The sequence below is a fragment of the Argentina silus genome (genome assembly GCF_951799395.1).
Source record: "Argentina silus genome assembly, chromosome: 8".
Taxonomy (NCBI): domain Eukaryota; kingdom Metazoa; phylum Chordata; class Actinopteri; order Argentiniformes; family Argentinidae; genus Argentina; species Argentina silus.
This window is the reverse complement of record NC_139662.1, coordinates 14,256,206-14,282,115: the sequence shown is the minus strand read 5'-3', so window position 1 is coordinate 14,282,115 and position 25,910 is coordinate 14,256,206. Positions and strand designations below refer to the sequence as shown.

The 25,910-nt window shown below is 45.5% G+C and overlaps 1 protein-coding gene across 1 annotated transcript in view; it reads right to left on the bottom strand.

The window, feature by feature from the left end:
• Window positions 1–25,086, bottom strand: part of LOC310808964 (piezo-type mechanosensitive ion channel component 2) — a gene marked incomplete at both ends in the record, with an annotated part of 30,502 nt that extends 5,416 nt beyond the window's left edge. Inside the window, 41 exon segments of the mRNA XM_083676061.1 lie at window positions 152–356; window positions 746–934; window positions 1,272–1,530; window positions 1,963–2,128; window positions 2,414–2,613; window positions 2,887–3,039; window positions 3,239–3,438; window positions 3,761–3,927; window positions 4,019–4,096; window positions 4,253–4,373; window positions 4,770–4,885; window positions 5,672–5,754; window positions 5,938–6,017; window positions 6,119–6,285; window positions 6,549–6,645; window positions 7,566–7,809; window positions 8,042–8,207; window positions 8,553–8,654; window positions 9,156–9,360; window positions 9,712–9,912; window positions 10,232–10,384; window positions 10,780–10,956; window positions 11,114–11,289; window positions 11,536–11,681; window positions 12,209–12,250; window positions 12,582–12,749; window positions 13,624–13,772; window positions 15,457–15,638; window positions 15,864–15,972; window positions 16,094–16,357; window positions 16,887–17,083; window positions 17,380–17,512; window positions 18,030–18,113; window positions 18,378–18,543; window positions 18,751–18,964; window positions 19,378–19,591; window positions 19,922–20,081; window positions 20,313–20,358; window positions 20,915–21,016; window positions 22,981–23,076; window positions 25,023–25,086. Coding sequence (XP_083532187.1) covers window positions 152–356; window positions 746–934; window positions 1,272–1,530; window positions 1,963–2,128; window positions 2,414–2,613; window positions 2,887–3,039; window positions 3,239–3,438; window positions 3,761–3,927; window positions 4,019–4,096; window positions 4,253–4,373; window positions 4,770–4,885; window positions 5,672–5,754; window positions 5,938–6,017; window positions 6,119–6,285; window positions 6,549–6,645; window positions 7,566–7,809; window positions 8,042–8,207; window positions 8,553–8,654; window positions 9,156–9,360; window positions 9,712–9,912; window positions 10,232–10,384; window positions 10,780–10,956; window positions 11,114–11,289; window positions 11,536–11,681; window positions 12,209–12,250; window positions 12,582–12,749; window positions 13,624–13,772; window positions 15,457–15,638; window positions 15,864–15,972; window positions 16,094–16,357; window positions 16,887–17,083; window positions 17,380–17,512; window positions 18,030–18,113; window positions 18,378–18,543; window positions 18,751–18,964; window positions 19,378–19,591; window positions 19,922–20,081; window positions 20,313–20,358; window positions 20,915–21,016; window positions 22,981–23,076; window positions 25,023–25,086 — 6,241 coding nt within the window.
• Window positions 25,087–25,910: the final 824 nt, after the last annotated feature.

The window sequence follows — 25,910 nt, the reverse complement described above, 5'->3', positions numbered from 1 at the left end:
TAGTCTATGGGCTTTTTATAGACATGTTGATTAATTCAGCACAATGTGCACCGTGGTTCACATACTGAAATGGAACAAAAATAAAACAGTATTCCATAAACAATATAGTTAATAATTAATTATAATAATTAATAATAAGTAATTATGACACCATTATCCTCAGTAGAGTTGTCCCTCCTCCGTCTTAGGAACAGGGATGCAGTGGAGGTTTGGAGAGGGAGGAAGGGAAGGCGACGTCTCGGGGCTCCAGCTCCTGGTTTGTCTCCTCCACCCATCTTCTTCTTTTCTGCCTTCTTTTTTAATTTCTTGAAGAAGTCTGGCATCTCCACCTCCTTGTTGTCCCACAGACCATGACACTGCAGAGCAATGACAGTATTGATAAGACAATACAAGGAATACTGAGCCTTTATTTGAAAGAAAACACATTTCAACCAACCACGCTTTGATGTCTTAATCATCTCAATTCGATTAAATTCTAATAGTCACAATTTCATCATTATTGTTCCATTAGGGAGATTCATTCACGTCATGTTCAGGTATCTTTGTTTTGATGTTTTGATGTATCTTTTCCTTGCTGAAGGAAGGAAAGAAAGAAAGAAAGATAGAAAGAAAGGAAGAAAGGAAAGGAGGAATGAAAGAAAGAAAGAAAGAAAGAAAGAAAGGAAGAAAGGAAAGGAGGAATGAAAGAAAGAAAGAAAGAAAGAAAGAAAGAAAGAAAGAAAGGTCTCAGGTCTCTGGTCAACACCTTGAGAATGGAGCGATGGAAGAACAGCGCCAACAGCTGGATCAGGTCAAAGAGAACGTAGCCGTCCTTCTTCTCCACGCCGATGATGTTGGGCAGAGCGAAGGGCTGGTCTGCGTTGATGCCACGGTACGCAGAGGTGGTCCAAGGGAAAAAGCCAAACTGAAAGAGATACTTCACCGCCACTGTCAGCTGAAAAAAGATGGTGATGAGGTATTACATATTAGTCACAGGATCATTGTAATGCACGGAACGGAACAGCATTTTTTAAAACTTAATTGGAGTGTAGTTGTAAATGTGTGTTTAATGTCTCTTACTTTCCATCTCTTACTACAAAATATAAATCAATATCAATCAAGAAATTCAAACATGAATTAACCAATAAGGCACGAAACCGTTGTATAATACATTATCATTGAGTACAACCATTGTTAAAGTGGAGTGTTCTATGATGAGTATTCCAAACAGATTATTAATCATCAATCCATAAATCAATGCACCGATCCAATGAGAGAGCGGCCTGCAGTACCTCAGTGTAGATGATGGCGGTCATCCAGAAGCGTTTGGTGGGGCGAGGCACAGACAGCATGGCCCAGAGGAAGATGAGGATGGGCAGGATCAGCGACAGAAGCGAGGCGGACACCATGTGGTTCAGGATGATCACAAAGTAGCACAGCATCTCTGACTTGGACACCATGGTGTTGTACAGGGCGAACAGCAACCTCAGGTGGCGTGGGAGAGACTGGTAGAACTTGTCGGACTCGCCGATCTCATCGTTGTCAAACATGCTGGGAAACAGAGAGAGCAGAGAGAGAGAGAGGGAGAGAGAGAGAGCAGAGAGAGACAGAGCAGAGAGAGAGAAAGAGCAGAGTAAAGAGAAAGAGCAAATTAAATGTATTTGTGATATTTCTACTTTACATGCATGATATACATTTTTAATAGAGAGAGAGAAGGGAAAGAGAGAGAGAGAGAAGGGAAAGAGCAAGGAAAAGGCGATTCAACAGAATGAATGTGCTCCACTTGAATCAGGGGAGGCTGGTAGAGGCAGAAATCTGAGGACTGGTACATTGTGCATGTAATGGAATGAGGAATGGTATCAAACACGTGATGCCATTCCTCATTCCATGCATTACAATGAGCCTGTCCTCCGATTTCTACCTCCACCAGCCTCCCCTGCTACAAACATAAAACCGACAATATTCCAACCTCCCATAGCTTACTTGTTGAGCAGCAGTTCACTAGCCGTGAGGTTCCTGGTCTCCTGACTCAGAAGCCTGGGGGAGTCTGGGAAATCTACACTCTTCTTCTCACCCTCCAGGTAGTCCAGGGAGGTGGGGTATAGGAGCTCTGCCTTCTCCTTCTCCTTCTCCTTCTCCTCCTCCTCCTCTTCATTGTACGCATACCCCTCCTCTTCCTCATCCCTATGCTTTTTCTCCTTCTCCTCCTCCTCTTCTTCCTCCCTCTGCTCTTTCTCCTTCTCCTCCTCTTTGTATATATACCCCTCCTCTTCTTCCTCCCTCTGCTCTTTCTCCTTCTCCTCCTCTTTGTATTCATACCCCTCCTCTTCTTCCTCCCTCTGCTCTTTCTCCTTCTCCTCCTCTTTGTATTTATACCCCTCCTCTTCCTCATCCCTCTGCTCTTTCTCATTCACCTCCTCCCCTTCCTCCTTACTCTGATCTTTCTCCTTCTCCTCCTCTTCAAACTCATACCCCCCCTCTTCTTCCTCCTCCTTCTCCTCTTTTTCCCTCTTTATCTGTTCTTCCTTTCCCACATCTTCCTCTCTCTCTGCTCTAACCTCCTCTTTCTCCTCCTGTTTATACTCGTTGTCACCTCCTCCACTGTGCTCTTTATCAGGAGTGACATCTTCAAGGCTGTAATACAGTAGCATTTAGAGAAAGAGAAAAAAAGGAGGATATAGTCATGAATATACTCCAGTGGAGGCTGGTGAAGGTAGAAATTGAAGGATGGGCTCATTGTAATGCATGGAATGGAATGAGGAATGGTATCAAACATTCCACGTGTGTTTGATACCATTCCTCATTCCGTTCCATACATTATAATGAGCCCTTGCTCCAATTTCCTCACCTGATGTAGTCAATGAGAAGGAGACATAGAAGACTGAAGACCTTATAATCCAACCTAACCTGTCAAAGGAGGTGAGGTCGATGTTGGCCGTCTTGACTAGTTTGCGTCTGAGCTGGTCAGTGGGTTCTGGCATGGGGGAGAGGAAGGGAGGGTCATCCAACTCCTCCTGTGTCGGCTGGCGAGACCCCAACATCGTCTCATCTGTCATACAGCTAGGAGGACATAGTAGGAGAGGAGACACGTTAGCCGTCATGGTCCTGAGAAGGCATTTATAGACAATTGACAAACAATTAAAATAACTTTGTTTCACCTCAAAAGGCAACTACTGATTGGTCAATCAATCAACTAACCAACCGACCAACCAGTCAATATGCGTGTGCAATGTCTTTATAGAATGATGATGAACGGTACCTGGACATGCTACTTCCCCAGGAGATTTTGGAGTGGGCGTTCTTCAGCTTGGCGTAGCCCCGCGGGCACGACGGCATGGCCGGGGGGGAGGAGGCGGGAGGGACTACATCCTCATGGTCATTCAGGGAGGCCAGAGTGTTCTGTCTGGACAGCCATTTGTCATAGAACTGCTTCACACTCTCCTGGGAGACCTCTTTACCCTGTGGAAGGAAGGAAGGAAGGAAGGAAGGAAGGAAGGAAGGAAGGAAGGAAGGGAGGGAGGAAGGAAGGAAGGAAGGATGGAAGGATGGAAGGACAGAAGGAAGGGAAGGCGGGAATACATATAAATATATTTATATATATTTATATATATATATATATATATTTATTTTTTGGTATTTCATTAAACAGTGATATATCAGAGTGGTTTGTTGTGATGAAGGAAGTCTCTCTTGTACAATCATTTTCATCATATTGACACAAACCTGTATAGTGAATAATAAATGAATAAATGAATCAAAAAACAGACTGAATGAAAGTCACCTTCTTCTGTTGCTGGCCAAGAAGAGCTCTCTCGAAGCGCAGCACCTTGGAGATGTCCAGGCCGTCTTTGCAGAACGAGTTCAGCCCGTCAGTGAGGTCATCAAGAGCGGACTGGATAAACACCCAACCAAATTTGATGGAGTAGATGCATCTTTCAAATATATTTTCTGTGAAAGGAGAACAACCAGTTCTTCAACCCTGAGGCTGAATGATGATGATGGTTCTATGGTTCCATTGGAGCAACATGACAGTGTTTACCTTTCTCCTCTTCCTCTTCCTCTTCCTCAGGATAGCACTCATCCAACTCATCCTCACCGGAGTCTGCCCTGTCAATACCTGGGGTTGGACAATAACAACACAACACAACAAGAAAAATAACACAACACAGCACAACACAACAACACAACACGACACAACTCACGTTTTTACTGTATCCATGACTACATTACCCAACATGCACCACATCCCACACCAACCACCCCCCTCTCTTACCCTGCTGTTTTTGCAGCTCTCTCTTCGCCCTGAGTTTCTCCTCTTTCTTGATCTCTGTCTCCTCCTTCTGGTGTCCTTTCAGGGCTGCCTTAGAACTTGTGGCCCAGGCCTGATAGGCCAGCTGTGGAGGGGAGACACACAGTTTTACTGGTTACATCTACAGTATCTCATTAGATATTACATATAGCTGTCTCCATTCCTCCATCCATCCAACCATCCACCCATCCTTCCTTCCAACCCTCCATCCATCCATCCTTCTATCCATCCATCCATCCATCCATCCATCCGACCATCCATCCATCCATCCACCCATCCATCCATCCAGCCGTCCATCCACCTAACATCCATCCATCCGTCCGACTATCCATCCCTCCATCCATCTATCCACCCACCCACCCATCCATCAATCCCTCCCTCCATCCATCCCTCCATCCTTCCATCCAACCATCTCTCCCTCCATCCACCCCTCCCTCCAATCATTCATCCACCCATCCATCTCTGATGTTAGATTCTTCACCTGAAAAGCAGATTTCTTCTTCGTTGGTGGTGCCTCTTCCTCCTTCTTCTCCTGAACTTCCTCCTCTTCCTCCTCGCTGTCGCTCTCAAATAGATGGTAGCCGCAGTTGTTCTCGACTGTAAAACAAACGCAGGAGAGAATACTACATACGTCTTCCTTACAGTGCTCATTACTGTTACCGTATATTTACTATTCTGATGACTAATGACTAATGACTAATAATACTTCTGTCACAAGGAGTGAATCAAACCACAATCTTACCAGTTACGTAGAGTAAGTTACAGACCAAAACTTACCACCAGGCTTAAACACCCATGGTTTCCACCACTTCCCCTGATCACTCTCTCCCATCTTACTCTCACCTGGAAAACATATGACCATTCATTTAGTTATCCATCCATTCAGCCATCTATCCATCCATCCACCCACCCGCCAGCCTATCCATCCATCCAACCATCCATCCACCCACCCATCCATCCAACCATCCATCCACCCACCCATCCATCCAACCATCCATCCACCCACCCATCCATCCAACCATCCATCCACCCACCCACCCACCCATCCATCCAACCATCCATTCACCCACCCACCCACCCATCCATCCACCCATCCATCCACAGTAAGTGCACTGGAGGCTGGTGGAGGTAGAAATTGGAGGACGGGCTCATTATAATGCATGGAATGGAATGAGGAATGGTATCAAACACATCTCCACTGATATTAGTATCGTATTATCTAAAGGTTAGTCTTCGGAAAACAACAGGATTTCATTACAATGCATTACAATGAGCCCATCCTCCGATTCCTACCTCCACCAGCAAGTATTTTGAGCTACAATAGGATGGATGGATGGATGGATGGATGGATGGAAGGATGGATAGAGCCAATCCATCATTTACCTGTCGGCACCAGATCAGTAGGGGGCGCTGCTGCATCTTCCTGTGCAGGATGATTCTTCTGTTTGGATTTGATTTTCTCCATCCTAGAGGAAGAGGGTTCCACACAGTGAAGTCAAACAAAGTGGCCCACTTTATGAGGGGGCTGAGGAGAATTTCTGCACTTAGACGTACCCCGCTGAAATGTCTACCTATTAAACCCCTACCTACTGTATATTCAAAATCAAAACTTGAATGAAAAACAAAGCATCTGCAGAGACATGTCTTACGCTTTCTTCAGCGTCTCCACAGACTTCTTCTCCATCTCCAGCCTGGCAGCTATCAGCTTCTTCACCTTGGCCTCAAACAGTTCTGCACCCCTTTACATGGCAGGGAAGCAGAGGTCACACACACACACACACACACACACACACACACACACACACACACACACACACACACACACACACACACTAACCTGGAGGCGAGTATCTTGGAGGCCTTGAGGTCAGAGACTACGTAGAGGAAGTAATAGCTGAGGAAGACCCTCCTCTGAGCCAGCAGCACGGTGAAGCAGATGGCATCCCACACGATGCCCGCCTCACCCTCCGGTAGCTCACACTCATCATCAGGCTCCGCTGGAAACACACACGCACATACACACACACACACGCACGCATGCATGCACGCACGCAGGCACACACGCACGCACGCAGGCACACACACACACAAAAACACACATACAAGAAGACATGTACACAACCAGAACTTCATCAATATTCACATAATATTCAAACAGTACCATAAGAATCACAGTTGTATTGCATAATCAGTTTACTTGTCTCTGGGGGTGACATGTGTTAACAGAGCGTTAGTAGTGGATAATATCATTCACACTTACGGACATCATAGCCTTTGATAGTGCAGAACATGCTGAAGGCCTGAATGAGCCAGCAGCAGTTCTTCAACAGGCTGTCCAGGAAGGCACATGCACCAAGCTGTGGACACACACACACACACACACACACACACACACACACACACACACACACACACACACACACAAAGACAGAGAGCTCAGATGGACCACAGATACATACAGAAATCAAGAGATAGACTCTATCTTAGTAGAGACAGACTACTGGATCACAGATAGAGCAAGACAGAGTTAGAGTTAGTCAGTGTCAAGCTACGGCATAAGAACCTCCTAGAAAATCACCCCCAAAATTCTAGTAGTGTTAAAGGCTGTCCGAACGCGCTTGACGGGCTCTGTGATGATCAGCGACCTCCCGAAGAATAGCTTCTTTTTTGTTTTAGAAAGTTTTGATATTTGATTGTGCCCAATGCACATTCCACTCATGCCTGACGTTCTACAGTGAAGTCGTTATGTGTGAAAGCCACAGATCTTGAGATGGAACTTTCTCTTCTTTGTGTAGTGTGAAAGGCTACCCGACCGTAGGGATTCCTATATGGTGTAGTGTGTAGGCAGCTTTACTGTAGTTGTAACCTTAGAATAGATTGAAGCACAGATTAGATGAGTGCAAACACACGGCACATGCCGTCAACAATGTGTAAGGATGTAAGGATATTATGATACGTGAATGGCAAACAATGTAAGGTTCACTGTTCTGTAAGTCGCTGGATAAAAGCGCCTGTTAAATGGCATATATTATTAATATTACACAATCTAGGTTTGTTCATGGCACACACACACACACACACACACACACACACACACACACACAGTCCGCATAGGGTCCATCTAGAGCGCAGACTCACAGACAGTAGGTTCTTCATGGCACACACACACACACACACACACACACACACACACACACACACACACACACACTCCCCCCTGTACCCCCACAAAACAGCACACAGTCAGCATAGGGTCCATCCAGAGCGTCAGACTCACAGAGAGTAGGTTCTTCATGGCGATGACAAAGCAGGTGTAGCCTATGAGCCAGTCCCAGAGCCTGAGGATATAATGGACCGGCTGCAACAGGAGGCTGCCTCCAAACAGCATGAAGTAGAAACAGGCGGCCAGGTAGCCCAGGCAGAAGATGTTGATCCTGGTGGTCCCTGTGATGAAGATCAGACATAGCACCAGCCAGAAGAAGTAGCTGAACACAAACACCTTCACCATGTCCAGGTACGACCTGGAGAAGAAGGAGGAGGAGAGGGGGTGGTGGAGGAGGATAGAAATAGGAGAGTAGGGTAGAATTGGTGTAATAGATGATGGATCAGGGGGTCCAGACTACGGCTCTCTATGTTCTCCCCTGCCACACACACACACACACACACACGCACACACACACACACACACACACACACACACACACACACACACACACACACACGCACGCACACACACACAGAATGATCTCTGACCTGCAGTGGAGGAAGTTGTCTACAGGGATGTACTGGTTGATGGTGCGTGGGTCCAGACTACGGCTGATCTCTACGTTCTCCCCTGCCAGGAGACGCACGGCCGCACGGTTCTCCTCCTCAAACACCTGCCACTGCAGCGACGAGCACAGCAACAGGAAGTGATCACCTGGAGACAGGAAAAGAAAATACAAGATGGCTGCCCTAGTTTGAAGTAGGAGAAACAGGTTGATGGTACTGTGTAGTGTGTAGGAGTGTGTGTAACAAGTAATTGTTTTAGACTTAAAAGCATCTGGGACATATCACTTAATTCAGACCTGTATTCATTATGAGGGCAGCTCATATACACTACTAAACAGTCAATACTATGGAAAGTAATATCATTATTGATCTCTGACAGAGTTTGAAGGCAGGGTTGGCGTCATGGCAAAGTCAGACAGATCGCCACTTGTAGGCAGAGGTAAAAGTAGAGGTAGTTAGGGGGTAGGGTGATATGGTATTCAGACAGACTCACAGAGTATGAAGGCAGGGTTAGGGCTCATAGCGAAGTCAGGCAGGTAGAGCCACTTGATGAGGTTGGAGGTCAGGGCCTGGCTGGAGGTCCTCCAGGGGTAGTCTGACAGAGACAGTGTTATTATGGCTCACATAAGAGATTGAATAGAGGAGTGTTTGCACACCAGGGGAGGCTGGTGGAGGTAGAAATCGGAGGATGGGCTCTGATTTCTCTGCATGGAACGGAATGAGGAATGGTACACGTGTTTGATACCATTTCTCATTCCGTTCCATGCATTCCAATGAGCCTGTCCTCCGATTTCTACCTCCACCAGCCTCCCCTCTTGCACACCTGATATAAATGATCTTTCAACACTGTCTCTGCTTGCAAATGGAGATGTATTAGGTGCAACATTTCTGTTTATTTATTGCCTTTACGTTGGACCTCATACTGCATTCACCTCCTGGTAGGAATAATGAAGGGTTTTGTATCTATGGATTCCAGGGAAATCAAACACAAGTGTAATTCCATGCATTCCAATGAGCCCGATTGCCGACATCAACCTCCACCAGCCTCCCCTGCAGAAGTGTGAACAAACACCATGTAGTAACTTGTTTCCCTTACCGACACAGAGGGCAGGAGGTATCCCAATGCAGAGGAGGTACTGCAGCACCATGAGGCCTGCAGTGAAGCAGCAGTACTTAGGCCACACCTCCCCCATGGCCTTCCTCCGCCTGCGGGACAGGACCGCCATCAGAGCGCACGAGTGGAGGAGGGCGTAGAAGTCCATCCTCTGACCAATCACATTCACCGCCACCACGAAGCACATCTAAGAGAGGCGGGACCACATTAAAATGCATCAAACACAGAATGAAATCAAACACAGAATGAAATCGAAGACACACTGAAATCGAAGACATAATGAAATCGAAGACACAATGAAATCAAAGACACAATGAAATCAAGCACACAATGAAATCAAGCACACAATGAAATCAGAGACACAAGCTGGATGAGAATCAAAGCAACACCACAAAGTGTACACACAGTTAAAATGGAAGTTGGTTGAGAGGCAACACAAGATCAGCTTTAGCCGCCTACTGCACTAAATTCACAGGTCAGAGTTCACATCAGATATTACACAACGATGATGATGTTGATGATGATGAGGTTTGTGTACCTCCAGGCCGAACTTATAGAAGAAGTAGTTGAAGAAGTATTTGATGCAGGGCAGGACGCCGTGGTCCAGGTGCTGGCGTGTGATGCCCTGGAAGATGATGCTGAAGGGCGGGGTCTTCAGGCTGTTACGGAGGCGGTAGCGGATCTGGTGTCTGTGGACCGTCACCTCGAACACCAGCAGCCCCAGCACCATCAGGTGGTTCTGATAGAACATAGAACACTCAGACTACAGAACCATAGAACACTCAGATAGTGTTATTAACATAGAGCATGTACATGATAAAGAAAGCATTGATTCATCTGTCTTTCAGTTAATAAATTATATAATAATAATAAAGTATATAAATCTCCTTGATTCTAGATTTCTCTTTTTCAATGGCATCTGGTAATGTCCATACAGTACGCAACAACCTTGGCATTGAAAACATTGGTTGAACATGAAAACATTCATCCACATATCCCTCTATCCATCATATATGCACTGAAGAACCACACATACTCTGAGGGCTCCTCTGACCTACCCTGAGACAGGGCAGGATCCGGTCCTCACACTTAGTCAGTGCTCCACACCACCTGGCTGGGTCCACAGGCTCCACGTACAGCACAGACCTCCGCAGGAGCTCCACCATGTTCCCTCCCAGCTCCAGCTCTGTACTGTTGGCTGAAACCAGGCCCTGAGATACAGACAGACACACACACACACACACACACACACACACACACACACACACACACACACACACACACATGCATATGCACACACACACACACACACACACACACACACACACATGCATATGCACACACACACACACACACACACACACACACACACACACACTACTGTAAACACACGTTAATACATTCTGTACATACACACAGGTACACAGGTACACACACACACACACACACACAAACATGTGCAGGCACACATACATACACGCACACACGCTCATACCAGACCTCCAGACATCCACCCTTGAGAGCATTACTGTTTACATATTTAATGGCGTAATTGGTCCAGCATTATTCCTGAAATGTTAACTACTCCACCAGTAAGTGAACTCACAGTGGTGCAGTTTGAGGAGTACTCCAGAGGCTTGATGACCTTGAGCTGGTACATCATCTTACACACCACCATGACACACGCCCAGACAGAGGAGACGCTGGAGGCGATGGGCCGGAGCATGGGGAAGGGCAGGGCAAAGGCCCACAGCAACAGGAACAGGAAGTTCATCAGGGAAACCTGGAACCACAGGGACGCAAAACCCATTGTTACACACACATGCACACATGCAGACACTCTCACACACACGCACATGCACACACACACACACACACACACACACACACACACACACACACACACACACACACACACACACACACACACACACTCTGACCTCTTGCAGGGAGACCCAGATGATGCCAGTGGAGACGATCTTGAGGCTGTGGAGTTCCATCAGCCTCCAGCCCATCTCCTGTACCTTATGGAGACCACACAGAAGCTGGAGGAGCAGCAGGCTGGCCCTGTCAACGATCAGCCCCCACTGGGTCACACGCTCCTGTGGGGCTGGGCCTGTCAGAGAGAACAGAGGACTGTGTTAACCCACTGAACTAAAGCCTAGGCATAAGACCAACCCCCACTGGGTCACACTCTCTTCTGGGGAACATGTCATATGGTAATATGCTTCTCCAGGGAACCGAGAAGTTATCACAGTTATCCTGCTAAACTAAAGCCCTGCCCACCACAAACTATGGATACATGATGATAAAAGGTCACTCTGACTCCAACTAGGTCAAATGTCCTGAATGGATCACATACCTGTCTCCTCCTCCTGCTCCTCCTCTGATCTCTTCTCTGATGAGGGAGACAGTACAGACCTATCAGGTCTCTTCTCTGATGTAACAGACAGTCCAGCACTGTCCAACGTGTCCTGACTCTCTCCAGACATCTGCTCTTTCACCAGCCTAGCACACAGGAGAGCAGATCAGTCAATCAATTGATCAGCTAAGGAATTAATTGTACAATAGCAAAGCATGCATAACCATGTTCCCTGCGAGTGGTATATTTACCGTTGTTGGAACTTCTCAATGTATTCTTTGATTCTAAGGAGACATTCAAGACATTCATTAATTGAGAAATTGTTATAACAACAAGATATCAACTCTTGCTTTGTTCATTATTTGATTTTGCCCGACTAAAGTATTTTAGTTTATAGCTGAAACACAGGCCAAGCCACTAAGTTTACACACAGTTTAACAAGCAAGAAAAGGGGAGGCTGGTGGAGGTAGAAATCAGAGGACAGGCTCATTGTAATGCATGGAATGAGGAATAGTATCAAACTTGTCCATGCAATACAAATCATTTGTTCTCCAGTTTCTACCTCTACCAGCCTCTACTGCTCTCTACCATGTTTAAAAGCACTGTGAGAAGCTCTGTAAAATACCCATGTGAGAAACATGCCAGTCATGGAGACACAAATGCAGCGTCTTACGTCTCAGATATCACCTTGACTGAGCTCCTCAGCTGTTCCTCTCTGGATGAAGAGATGGACAGAATGGATGAGACACAACACACAGATGAGGTGGATATACAGTACATGTAGATTGCACGCTTGCTTTTCCAAAGAAAAGAAAATACATTCCAAAGAAAAGAAAAGAAAACAGCGGGCAGTTTGATAGAAATTATGTGAAATGATGTGAAATATGAACAGCCGGTGTAAAGCATTTTATACGGGCTGTCTGGCTGGCTCATCTGGTACAGGTACCTTAGATCAGGCTATCTGTCTCACCTGGTACAGGCATGCTATATCAGGCTATCTGTCTCACCTGGTACAGGTATGCTATATCAGGCTCTGTATGTCTCACCTGGTCTGTCCCTGCCGTACAGGTACGTTGTCGAGGTCAGTGAGAGTCAGGAAGTCACTGTTGAAGTAGTGTAGTTGCAGGATGCAGGCCAATAGGAAGGCGGCCGGGAGAAGGATCTTGGCGAACAGCTCCACCGTGTCATACTGCTCCAGACCCAGGTCACGCAGACTACAGGAGGGACAGGGAGAGGGAGAAGGAGATGGACAGGGACAGGGACAGGGACAGGGACAGGGACAGGGAGAGGGAGAGGGAGAGGGACAGGGACAGGGACAGGGACAGAGACAGGGGACAGGGAGAGAGAGAGGGAGAGGAAGATGGAGATGGACAGGGACAGGGACAGGGACAGGGACAGGGACAGGGAAAGGGAAAGGGAAAGGGAAAGGGAAAGAGAAAGGGAAAGGGAAAGGGATAGGAACAGAGAGAGACAGGGGACAGGGACAGGGACAGGGACAGGGACAGGGACAGGGACAGGGACAGGGACAGGGACAGGGACAGGGATAGCACTATGTAAGTGACCCAGGTAATGCAGACTACAGCACATACAGGGATAGTGGTAGGACTGAGTGAATAGGGGCAGCTTCTATTAGGCGAAGATACTGAGACAAAAGTTCATTCAAGGGGTCAGAACCAAGTGAGCATTGAATGCCTAGGATATAGATAACTATAACAGTCTTGTGGCAAGCAGGCCACCCAGGCTCAAACCCTGTCTCTGAGGCTTTAGCTTAGCAAGCTAACAGTCTCATGGTGTCGGTGCACGTGGCATCGCACATGCAGACCCACTCACCCTTCCTCAGACATGACCTGCCTGGAGAGCCGGAGACAAGGCTTTAGCTCAGTGGGCTAACACAGTCATGTAGCGTGCAAAAGAACCAGGTTCGAAACCCTGTCGGTCATACATGCAGACTCACCCTTCCTTTGACATGCCCATGATCTGCCTGAAGAGGCCAGAGACAATACCTAGGCTTTACATAGCTCAGCAGGCTAACACAGTCTTGTGTTGCGGATTTGAACCCTGTCGGTCATACAGTACATGCAGACTCACCCTTCCTCCGACATGCCCATAATCTGCTTGAAGAGTCTGGAGACGGTCTTAAACTGGTACATGTAGATGGCTATGAGGACCACCATGGAGTAGCCCACCACCACCGCCCAGAAGTACTTCAACACACGCCTCCACACATCATAGTGGATCTGGGGAACAGGAGCCGATGTCATGAAGTGTTCTGATAGGCCCAGCACCCAGCAAGTAACGTTTAAAATATGTTTAATAATCTTAATAAACATATAGTCATAAGCCTCACAATGAACAGGATGCTGCTGGACATCATATTATCTCACCTGCCATATGGCTACTCATATTATCGTTATACATTCATTCTATATTTCAGTCAGGACACTAATACTAAACCATTAAACCATTTAATATTAAATGACGGTTTAATATTGTTTAATGAAAAATGGTATTACATTAGGTTTGTCATAATTGGATGGCTCTACTCTGTATAGCTCCCGACCTGAAGTTTAACAACATAAAATACAATAATATAAGGCAGGGAGCCCATAACTATCAAACCCCCGTAGGTAGGTAGTGGCGTAGCACACTAATGCGCATACCACATAATCGCAAGGTTCCTAGTCCAATTCCGACCCTCGACACGTCTTGCATGTCATCCCTCCTCTCTCTCCCATCCTTCCTGTCAATCTCTACTGTCTCTATCCCAATAAAGCAGAAATGCCCTAAAAACATATTTAAAAAAAAAAAAAGGTCGGTAAACACAGAGCGACCGAGCGGGTGGAAGCTGGGTCGCTGTGTGGGACCACCGAAAAGTGACAGTGGCGTTACACTGTTTAACCGTGGTGGAGTGTTGCATAACTCGGCTCTTTTAAACCTTTTCCCTGAATGTGATGTGTTTTGCATTCATGAGGTCAGCTGCTCGACACCTGCTATGCAAGGATCACGTGCTTGATACCATTCCTCATTCCATTCCATGCAATACAATGAGCCCGTCCTCTGATTTCTACCTCCACCAGCCTCCCACTGGGAAAGATTCATATGCTTAGCAGGAATTCTAACACAGTTAACCTGTCATCAGGGCTGTCTTGGCAGAAACCTTTGAGATGCCAGGTAAACCATGTGACAACAGCGCGAACACCCCTCTGGAGTGTGTTGCACTGAAGGCAACTGAAGGACGAATGATTATTAAAGTATGGTGCGACAAAATAAAAGTATTTTGGCCTCCCACCGTTCTCCTTTACTCTTTACGACAACATGGGTTCCGCAAACCCACTTGACCACTCAAAAACATATTTCATTGATCCCAAAAAAAAACCTTCTACATTATTAAGCATTATGACCCCCTGAATCATCATCCCCTACAGGCCTTGTAAAACACACCAGTGTGGCACTCTAGGTTGGGCTTGTGTTTGCTGACAGTATTTCTGAGTTGTGAGGTAAGCCATCACATTAAGGGGCAGTAAGTGGTCAGCTTTACGAGGTCAGCAGAAACACAAGCTGGGGAGGGAAAGCTGGAAAACAGCAGCAGAAATATTTATGCCTGTGTTCATGAGCGAGAATCAATATTCATAATGGTAGAGGTATTGATGATAGTTTAGGCAGTGGAGAGTAGAGGCTGTGTCAGTAAGTGTGTGTGTGTGTGTGTGTGTGTGTGTGTGTGTGTGTGTGTGTGCGTGTGTAAATGTGTCATACTGTTCCTAGGTTTCTTCATTTTCAATAAGTGCCTTAAACAGCTAACACATAATCGCTAACCGAAAGAGTGACACTCATTACTGTGAAAGCGCTTTCATTTCCTATCCTCATAAAGATTGCTTTTTTAAAATCCAGATCAGAGCCATGCCTTTTTGTCCCTCCACCCACCTGGTAGAGGACGACACAGAAGAGGAAGAGGACAATGTAGAGGATCTTGTAGACCATGACCTTCCCCGAGAAGCTGACCACGAAGAACATGGAACAGCAGAACAGGATCCAGTACTTCACCAGGGTTTCCTTCGCTGCAGAACCCACAATCGCCATCAACGGGGAGGGCTCAGCTTCATCAGCTGAGGAAGAGGAAGGAGGAGGAAGAGGAGGAACAGTGGAGTGTATCATCATATCTTATATATAGGAGGACAGGCTCATTGTAAAGCATGTAATGGAATGAGGAATGGTATCAAACACATTCCTCATTCTGTGTGTTTATTACTATTCTTCATTCCATTCCATGGATTACAATGAGCCCGTCCTCCAATTTCTACCTCCACCAGCCTCCCCTGGTAAATATATACCTGATAGCACTTTGACTTCATCCAGAGACGCCTCCTTCAGACTCTGCTCCTCATGCTTCTCCTTTAGTTGCTGACGGAACAACAGCCAGAAGCTGAACGCATAGAAGACCTGTAGCACAAATACACCACAACAGTAAAACAAAACAATATCAGCCATTAACTATGTATCAACCACCCACCCACCCAACCAACCAATCAACCAACCACAGAGATTTGCCCCTCAGTCTGACCTTGGCTCCCAGATGGACGCAGGGCGTAGGGTAGCTGCTGAGGTCAAAGTCGATCACCACAGCGGGCGGGAGGCCTGGGTAGAGCTCATCCCTCCTCAGCCTCAGGCCGCTCAGCCAGGCGACCATCACCAGCACAGTGCCGTAGGCGGCCAGGAACGGGGCGCTGAGCATGGCGTAGCGGCGCCGGTCACGCATCATCCAGATCGCACACGACCACACCAGCAGGGCGAACGTCAGCCAGCTGTTGTACGTGATGCTCCACACCTGAGAGGGCAGAAAGTAAAGCAAGGACATAAATCACAAGAGATTGAGAGTAATGTGTGGACAAAGATGGAGAAAGTTTGGTTTGTTTTTGTCTGCGACAAAATGACTGTGCCCATTATTAAGTTTATTTTTTTCAAGGTTTCAAGTTTATTTAGTTTTAAGGTGCATTTTCACCAAGCTCTCAACACACTGTACATCATGTAAAAATGAACAAAAAACACATAACACAAATAAAAGCATATGGGTACACAATAACCTTGACATGGGGAATGGGGAAAGGCAGTGGGGAGGGGGAGTTAAAGGTAACCGTATGCAGCTCTACAAAGGTGGGTCTTGAGGTTAGTCTTAAAAGTGGAAACTGTCGCTGACCCCCTAACAAGGGCAGGCAGGCTATTCCACAGAAATGGTGTTCGATAAGAAAAAGACCTGCCTCCAACTGTTTTCTTTTTGATGTGAAAAACTGTAAATGTGAAAACAAACAACAAGAGATGAATACATTTACAATTTCATTGAAATGAATTGGTGGTACCATCATGATGATGAGAGCGCTGACGTAGCTGTGCTTCATGATGACCAGACCAAGCAGAACTAGTCCACTGGGCTTGGTCGGGGTGAGGTTGGTGGTGGTGGTGGTGGTGGGGGGGAGGGTCTCTGTAACACTCAGCAGCGTCTCACTCCTCTCCCTCAACTCCTCCTCTGGCTCTGAGAGAGCATAGGGACACTGATCTGTACATTGGGTAGCGATAGAGAAAAGGGTATAGGATGACAGTTTCCATCATTCTGGGGAGGCTGGTGGAGGTAGCAATCGGAGGATGGGCTCACTGTAATGCATAGAAAGGAATGAGAAATGGTATCAAAATAGTATCAAACACGTGTTTGATACCATTCCTCATTCCATTCCATGCTTTACAATGAGCCCATCCTCCGATTTCTGCCTCCACCAGCCTCCCCTGAAATACATGATACCACGGAATAGAAAAACGGGCAGATTTAATGTGTTAGTGGCGAAGGCTGTCAAGTACCGTGTGAGGATGAGTCTTTCCCTTTGTACTCAGGGGGGGGGTAACAGTTGGTATACTCCGACCCCCCCAGCAGAGACCCCAGTTCGTGTCTGTTCAGCTCATTCCAAGATTTTCTCATCAGTAGGACCATGGGCTATCGAGGAATAAGAGAGATGGTATCTGGATGAACCAACTAAACTACATAAATAAAACAGATTGCTGGGAATTTATGTACGTATGCAGTCCAGTAGAGACTAGTGGAGGTAGAAATCAGAGGACGGGCTCATTGTAATGCATGGTATGGAATGAGGAATGGTATCAAACACCTCATTCCATTCCATGCATTACAATGAGCCCGTCCTCTGATTTCTACCTCCACCAGCCTCCCTTGATGCAGTCATACATTACAGTAAAATTCAATACACAATTTATGTATAGAGTTACTCAATTCCATATAACAAGTCAACTACCTCATCTGGCATATACGTTTCGTCATCTGTACTCGTCAGGAGCTGCAAAAGAGAGAGAGAACTGATCTAGCACTAAAACAACTGTATTATAATGTACGTTAGCAGCTCTGAAATTCCTCATTACATTCCATGCATTACAATGAGCCCATCCTCCGATTTCTACCTCCACCAGCCTCCTCTGCTGTAGGCCTATTTACTCACCTCCTGTTTGTCTCCAGAGATAAACAGCATTCTGGAGAAGCTCGGAGGATCCTCTGGTGGCTCCATTGGGCTGGCCACGGTATCCTACACATACACATACATGTATCATACCACATATACATGTACACATACATATACATGTACACATGTACACAACCATGACATAACCGACACTAAATGTCTGACTAAATCCAAATCTTTTCATTATGGTACCATTTGATGTACATTATATGGCTTTAAATAGCGACAGTATCAGTGTTAAGTTAATGAGCATTACAATGGATTACAATGAGCCCATCCTCCGATTTCTACATCCACCAGCCTCCCTTGGCGAATACTGTGGCCTACCTCCTCAGTGAGGTGGACCCACTTGTGGAGCAGGGCCACCAGGGTGTAGTAGAGCAGCAGCAGAACCAGGGGGTTGATGAACACGGACCAGGTAACGCCAGAGTGTAGACCCAGACTGTACGGTTCAGAGTCGTTGGTCATGATGAACGCTGTCATACCAAACAACCTGGGACAACCACCAATGGAAAGAGAAGAGAGGATCAGGGATACGTGTGTGTGTGTGTGTCTCTGGACAGGTAGGACTGTTTGCTTTTCTTATTCTACACTATTCTACTTCACCCCATTCAAATGTATCGTACCCCATTCATGGTTCTATTCCATCTCATTCCACTCCATTCTATTCTATTCTATTCTATTCTATTCTATACCATACCTTGCATATACGTCATGTGGTGGCACTATCTCCTGGAACAGAGGCAGCTGGTAAAGGTAGAGGCTCAGGAGGTGTCCAGCACTGAATATGGCCATCATCACAGAGAGGGTACTGAAGAGGAGCAGGCTGATGGGGCGGCTGAACACCCACCACCACACCAGCCCCAGGAACAACCCAAAATACACCCCCGAGGTCAGGGAAGGCAGGGCGATACCTGGGGGAGGGAGAGGTCAAGGGGAAAGGAAGAATGTAAATAAGGATTAGTAAATGGCATTAACATGCAACAGAAAAGCATCACTATACAGAAGACCAGTGAACAACTGTAGACAGTAGCACAGAATTGGCCAAGTGAAGGTTATTACTATGGTCACACACAGTATAGGACAAAGAGTACTACATAAATTAAGAGGCTGCACGATAGCAACTAAGCACCATTTAACTTTCCATTCCAGTGTCAGTTGAGTTTAGTTGGTTGTTAATAAAGCTGTCGGTTGTTAATAAAGCTGTAATCTAAAACTTCCAAATGGTACACCAAAAGATGACCGCTGGTACACCCACCATGGAATGTTGATTTTAATGAACATGTCCGTTCTACTCATTCTGTTTCTATGACTACAGCTCCAGTACCTGCCAGCCCCAGCAGAATGGTCACCACCACCTTCCCAGCTGTGTTCATGATGGTGGACAGTAGAAGGCGCAGTCCAGCGGCGAACACTATCAACTTCTGCACAAACTGAGGGGGCGCAGTCTGGACCGCCCTGCTGTCGTCTGAGCTGTCGTAGGACGAGCCGTCTGTGACATCACTTCCCTCCTCAGACTCTGTGTCGGACGTCTCCACTTCCTGCTGTGAAGAGCACAGATTGTGCAATCGTCTGGCCTGATTTCAGATGCGCAATCAGGGGGTGTTCATTTCGCCTGATTTCAGATCTGTAATCAGGGGTGATCATCTAGCCTGATTTCAGATGTGTATGGGCTTTAGTGGTAAACTCCTATATTGCATGACACTGATAGTCATGCTTTTTATTGGAGTAAATACCCATGTATTTCAGAAATATACAGCCATGTGGCATCAATAAAGTAAAAAGAAACAACTTTTCAAATGCAGCTGTATAGCTGTGAATTAAACCAATCAGTTAGTTAGCAGTGAAAATGGCCCAGTGTGGAGTTGTACCTCTGGGTCAGAGGGGGCGATGTTGTTCTCATGAAGGTTGACTTGGGGCACAGGGCGTAACAACTTCCTGCAGAGACGCTGGACGAACAGCAGAGACAGGAAAAGCCCCATGTCAGGGGCCAGGAGGCGCACAATGTTCCATCCATCGACTAAGCTGAACCTGGAAACACACACACACACACACACACACACACACACACACACACACACACACACACACACACACACACACACACACACACACACACACACACACACACACACACACACACACACACACACACACACACACACACACAGCAGGCCCGGTGAGCGAGATTCACATCAGATATAACATAGAAATCAGTTTGAAAATGAAATGTAAAGACAAGTATCTCAAAGGCGGACATACCGTACAATGCCCAAGTGGTAGAGAACGTTCTCCCAGTATTCGCTGACTGTTAAACAACACAACATTTTAGACAGAAATCAGGTTTCGTCCCCTCAGCAAAATGCCAAAGCTACTTCCGCGCTCATCAATTTTTCAACATGTCTAATGAATTAGTTGATTATGATCCATGCATTAAAAGCAAAAACCAAACGTGTGTATGTTCCCCAGGACTGTGGGTGCAGTCGATTACTTTTAGTTAGAAACTATGAGTTTCCCAAAATCATTGTAGCACAAATATATTTTGTCCACAATGGACTTACAGTAAGATGATCTTCGTGCCATGAAACATCTGGGAAACTCAGCCTTGTTTGGTTTTGAGTTGGGAGAGGCCATACTCTATGAAAATGTTTCAGCACCAGGTGACTAGTGGAGGTAGAAATTGCAAACATGCTTTATACCATTCCTCATTCCATTCAGGAATGATTCACAATGATCCCATCTTCCGATTTCTGCCTCCACCAGCCTCCCCTGTTCTACACGGCACCAGAAAGGGCTCTCCTACTACAGAGGCAGGTTTACTTGTTTCAGAGAGTAAGAGAACCTTTTGTGTTGTGTTGTCTTACCATACTGAGGCACATAGGCGAAGGTGATCTGCATGCCACACTGGAGAGCCAGGAACGTCACACTGAAACCGCAGATCAGCAGCAGAAACCTGCCTGTTTTACCTCCAGAAACAGAACAACAGACAAGCAGCTGACCTTCTCTGAACCTCCAGGACACGCCGCAAATAAGTCACTAAAACATGAATACGTTTTCCCTGATTCCAAAACCAAGCCCTAGCCCCGCCCTCCTACCCCACTAAGCACTAACTGAGAGGACTGGATACGTTTAAGAGTAGTACTAGTATCTTAATCTGGCCCTCTGATAGGCTGAGTGGAATTTTGGCCATATTGTTTACATCCATCTACCCCTCTCAGATCTACAGTACACAAGCGCAGGGATGGTAGGGGTTGATTGGGATTCAGGGTTGATGTCATCAGGAGCTGTCAATCTTCCTGCTGTTATCATCCATAGGGGGAGAGTACTAGGTGAGGCTGGTGGAGGTAGACAACAGAGGACAGGCTCCTTGTAATGCATGGAATGGAAAAATGGTTTGATACCATTCCTCATCCCATTCCATGCATTACAATGAGCCTGTCATCTGATTTATATCTCCACCAGACTCCCCTGGAGCACAGTACAACTTTTAATCAGGCTGTTACATTTTATAGCCCATTTCTACTCCATTTCTGGCCCATCTTTTTGGCTAAAGATAAAGTATGGGTCTCTGTACTTCAAGATAGTCTGCATACTAAACTAGGATGTGGTCAGACTATGGCTTCCCTTAAGATTCCAGACAGCAGTATTTAAACCCAGGGGTCGTTCTTCGTCTTTATGAGCCGTTTCTCTGATCAATAGTCAATGAAAGTAAGCAAGTCTACTAAAGGAAGCAGGTCTGGATATCAAGATGCATTTGTCAGCCAAAACAAATAGCCAGAAAAAAACTCTGCCAAAAAAGATAACTAAAAACATTCAGCTCATTGTTGTCTGAAGTAATGCATACAAATGAAGGAGTTGGTTTCTAAATACGTTATAATGAATGACTGAGGTATTTTTCTGTTATATTCTCTTCACGTTTTAGTGTTCTAACCCCACCTACCATGTAGATTGTAGAGGATAAAAGTGCACTATGATGGAATTAAGGGTTTTCAGAAATGTTGACATCATACAGTACACATGGCCATATCAGCAATCTATGTAATGAAAACCCTACCTCCACCAGCCTCCCTGGTAATGCCATTAGACAGAGAACACACCAGAAAGATCGCAGTGGCTTATAGCAAAAACAGCCTGACCCCCCTAATTAAGAGCCGAGAGCAACAAAACAATACCGTGTGTACAGCATTAGCTGAGCCAGCAAATGTGTTTCCGATGTCCGGATTTTTACTAAAAGCTTTGTTTCATTTATGCATTCCCCACTGAAGCCAGCTCAATTCTCCTCTAATATGATCTGTTTAATCTCTGCACCCCACCCCTGACCACTCTGTATGTGTGTGTGTGTGTGTGTGTGTGTGTGTGTGTGTGTGTGTGTGTGTGTGTGTGTGTGTGTGTGTGTGTGCGCGCACGTGCGCCTGTGTGTGTGTGTGTGTGTCTAGGGTAATGTCAACTTAGGGAGATAAACAAGGATCTATGAAGGATCTATGAAGCTTTCAAAGACAGAAGGCAAACAGTCCTGCATGGGGAAAACCGTCCGCAGAATGCTGACCCCGCAACTTTTAATTCCACTATGTAATTACTAGGTTATACATAATTGATACAACCATGCTGGCCACATCCCTTCACTGAGTACTCTGATAAGCACATGGTGAATCCTCCACACACACGCATACACACACACACACACACACACACGCGCGTCATATGTGTAATTCTGTACTTAATAAACAGCATAGCAAAATGATAATAATATAGCAATAATCTATGAATAATCTTTCTTTGGGATTGAATATAACCCATATAAGGACTTCTCTGCAACGTTTGGTACCAAGAGAAATACTGCTGTCTTAGTAGACATTAGATTATATTGTACTTTATTGTCTGCTTGCGCAGAAATGTGTTTTGCCTCGCATGCTCTAATAAGACCTCCTACCTTTCATGGAGGTGAGGGTGGGGTTAGGGAGCAGGGGCAGGGCGAGCAGGAACAGGAAGTACACCACTGACAGACCATTGTACCGGAATGATATCGCTAAAGAGAGAAAACAATCGTTATCCATCATTGGAAACATTATTACTTAAGGAATGTCATGATTAGTGAAGGCTGGTGGAGCTAGAAATAGGAAGACGGGCTTATTGTAATGCATGGCATGGAATGAGGAATGTTATCCATGCATTACAATGATCATGTCCTCCAATTTCTACCTCCACCAGCCTGTCCTGGTCATGATAATAATAATTCACATGGGGCCAGGTTTTGTCTGGGCACGTTTAAAATGAGGAGTTGTCATATTTCTGTTACGCCATTAAATTTTGTAACGCCTTTGTTTTGGAAGAAAGTGAAAGATACTGTGCAATTTCAAACCAGTGTCATGGACCTTGGTTGTAGCATATGATGTGCACTGGAGATCTGGTTGAGATTTGTCAACCAAAACATAAAAAAAACATAAAAAACAAACCTCTTAAATCAGGGACATAATTTAACTCGTCACAGGATGATTTTGGTCCACATTAAATGTTCTGAAAAATGAGCCCTCGATGATAGTGTTCAACTAGGCCAAACCCCATCACACACACAAATAAACAGTTAAGGGCCCTTTTACAGTTACACAAGTGTATTTAAAAAAAGTGATAAACAAAGCAAAGATTTTTCTTGAGTAAAAAGTAGCCTAATGTGCACAGATAGAGCGTGTTAAGACAATAACTGTCGGCATGAGAATGATTTGCAGATTTTAATTAAAAAAACATTGCCTACTTGGCATGGAGTATTGTATTGCTCAAACTGAAATTAATTCACTAACCACAATAAACTTTATCCTGATTTGTTTTGCCACTCTAAATATGTTGAAATAAATCACAGCTCTGCTGCCATTAAGCAGTTCATGTGGGATTGGATGTGAGAAACTGATTTGCTTCACAAAGGTATGTACTGTATGGATTGGCACACAACCCTTTCACGTCTAAGTTTATCATTAACATTTACCAAAGAAAAATTACTGAATTTAATTGAATTGAATGATTTCACATGTCTCAAGCATAAGAATCTAGTATTTACAAAATAAAATGGTAACTTGAATGAATTCATGAATTCATGAATGAATGAATGAATAAACATGGCGTTTTAGACATGGTGTCTTACGTGTATATTTTACTGCATCTATACAATCAAATATATTTTCCAACGAAAGCAACATTGTATTGAAAGTATTATTGTAAAAATAATTTACTCAATTACGACATGATCACATTATTCCACTGTAACTGTCCACTTAAAGCATCACCATGAGGGGAAACAGGGACATAATGACGATGGATTAATCTCTGCATTAACCCAGACAATATCAGCAAGTCTCACACAGTATTCGATAATGGAAGTTCTAAAATGGTCAGTCTAACAATTATTTTTGAGCATTTTTGAGCAAAAGATAGAATCTCTAAATACAAAGTTACAACTCTGGTCTGGCTCCAGCTCTGTGTGCTGTAGCCAAACTTTGACTATTCTTATCACTATATACAATATGTAGGAGTTGGCTAAAACGGTTATAGAACCAGGCTAACTAAACCCACACCATCACCATTACATGTCGTATGTATAGCTGGGAGGGGGGTGGAGGTAGAAATCAGAGGAGGGATTCATTGTAATGCATGGAACGGAATAAGGAATGGTATCAAACACACACATTTGTCCAGGCGTTCTTTTAATTGGTTAATAACTATAATTAGTTGATACCTCAAACCACAACAACACAGACAAAGAGGAAATTACACAAAGACAGGAGGCCGGTGAAGGTAGAAAACGGAGGACGGGCTCACTGTAATGCATGGAATGGAATGAGGAATGCTATCAAACATGAGCCCGTCCTCCGTTTTCTACCTCCACTAGCCTCCCCTGAAGGAGAGGTTCCTGAAGCCTGAATAGGTCCTATGCATGCATGAACTCCTCCAGCACAAAGAAGGGCATAAAGACGGCCAACTCACCAGCGAGTAGTAGAAGAGGCAGCAGCAAGTTATAGAGAATCCCTACTACGATATCCCCCGCCATGTCTCCTTACGAGTGTGTGACACACACACACACACACACGCATACACACGCATACACACACACACACAAACACACACACACACACACACACACACACACACACACACACACACACACACACACACACACACACACAGCTCTCCTCTACTCTCTGGGCTGCCTAGGGCTGCAGGTATCCCATCCGCTTACACACACGCGCTCTGCCTGGGTCATCCTGAGAAGGTTCGGTTCTCTTGTTGAATTAGAATGCAGAAATTAATTTTTAAAAAGTTGATCTACAAGAAGAAATTTCAAAAAGAGGTCCGTACTCAAAGTTAGTTAGAAGTTAGAAGTGATGCCTTGCATGAATAAATGACTACGTGTGAGAGTGAGGCATCAGTAGCGTCCCCAGTACACAACCAGACAGACAGGACTAGAGAGAGAACCAACAGCAGTCAGCAACACCCAGGAACAATGATCCCGCCCCGGAGTCCTCCTACAGCAGAAGAAGAAGAGCTGCAGTTGTGTTCAAAGTTAGAAGAAGAGAGGATGGAGGGAGGAATGATCACCTTGGGTTTGAATGCAGAGGCGTGTGTTGCTCTTCTTCTCTCTCATCCCTCTTTCCCTATATCTCTCTCCGCCCCTTTTTCTCACTCACTCTCCCTGTCCCCCCCTCTCTCACTAAATCTTTCTCTCTCCTTCTATCACTCTCCTGTTCTCTCTCTCTCGGTGTAATAGCCTATGATCCTGCATCATTGTGTGATAAGGAAGGAGGGAGGCTCCCTATGCTATCCGCACCATCTCTAAACAACTGATGGTGGTGACGTTTCCAAGAGCGCTTAGTC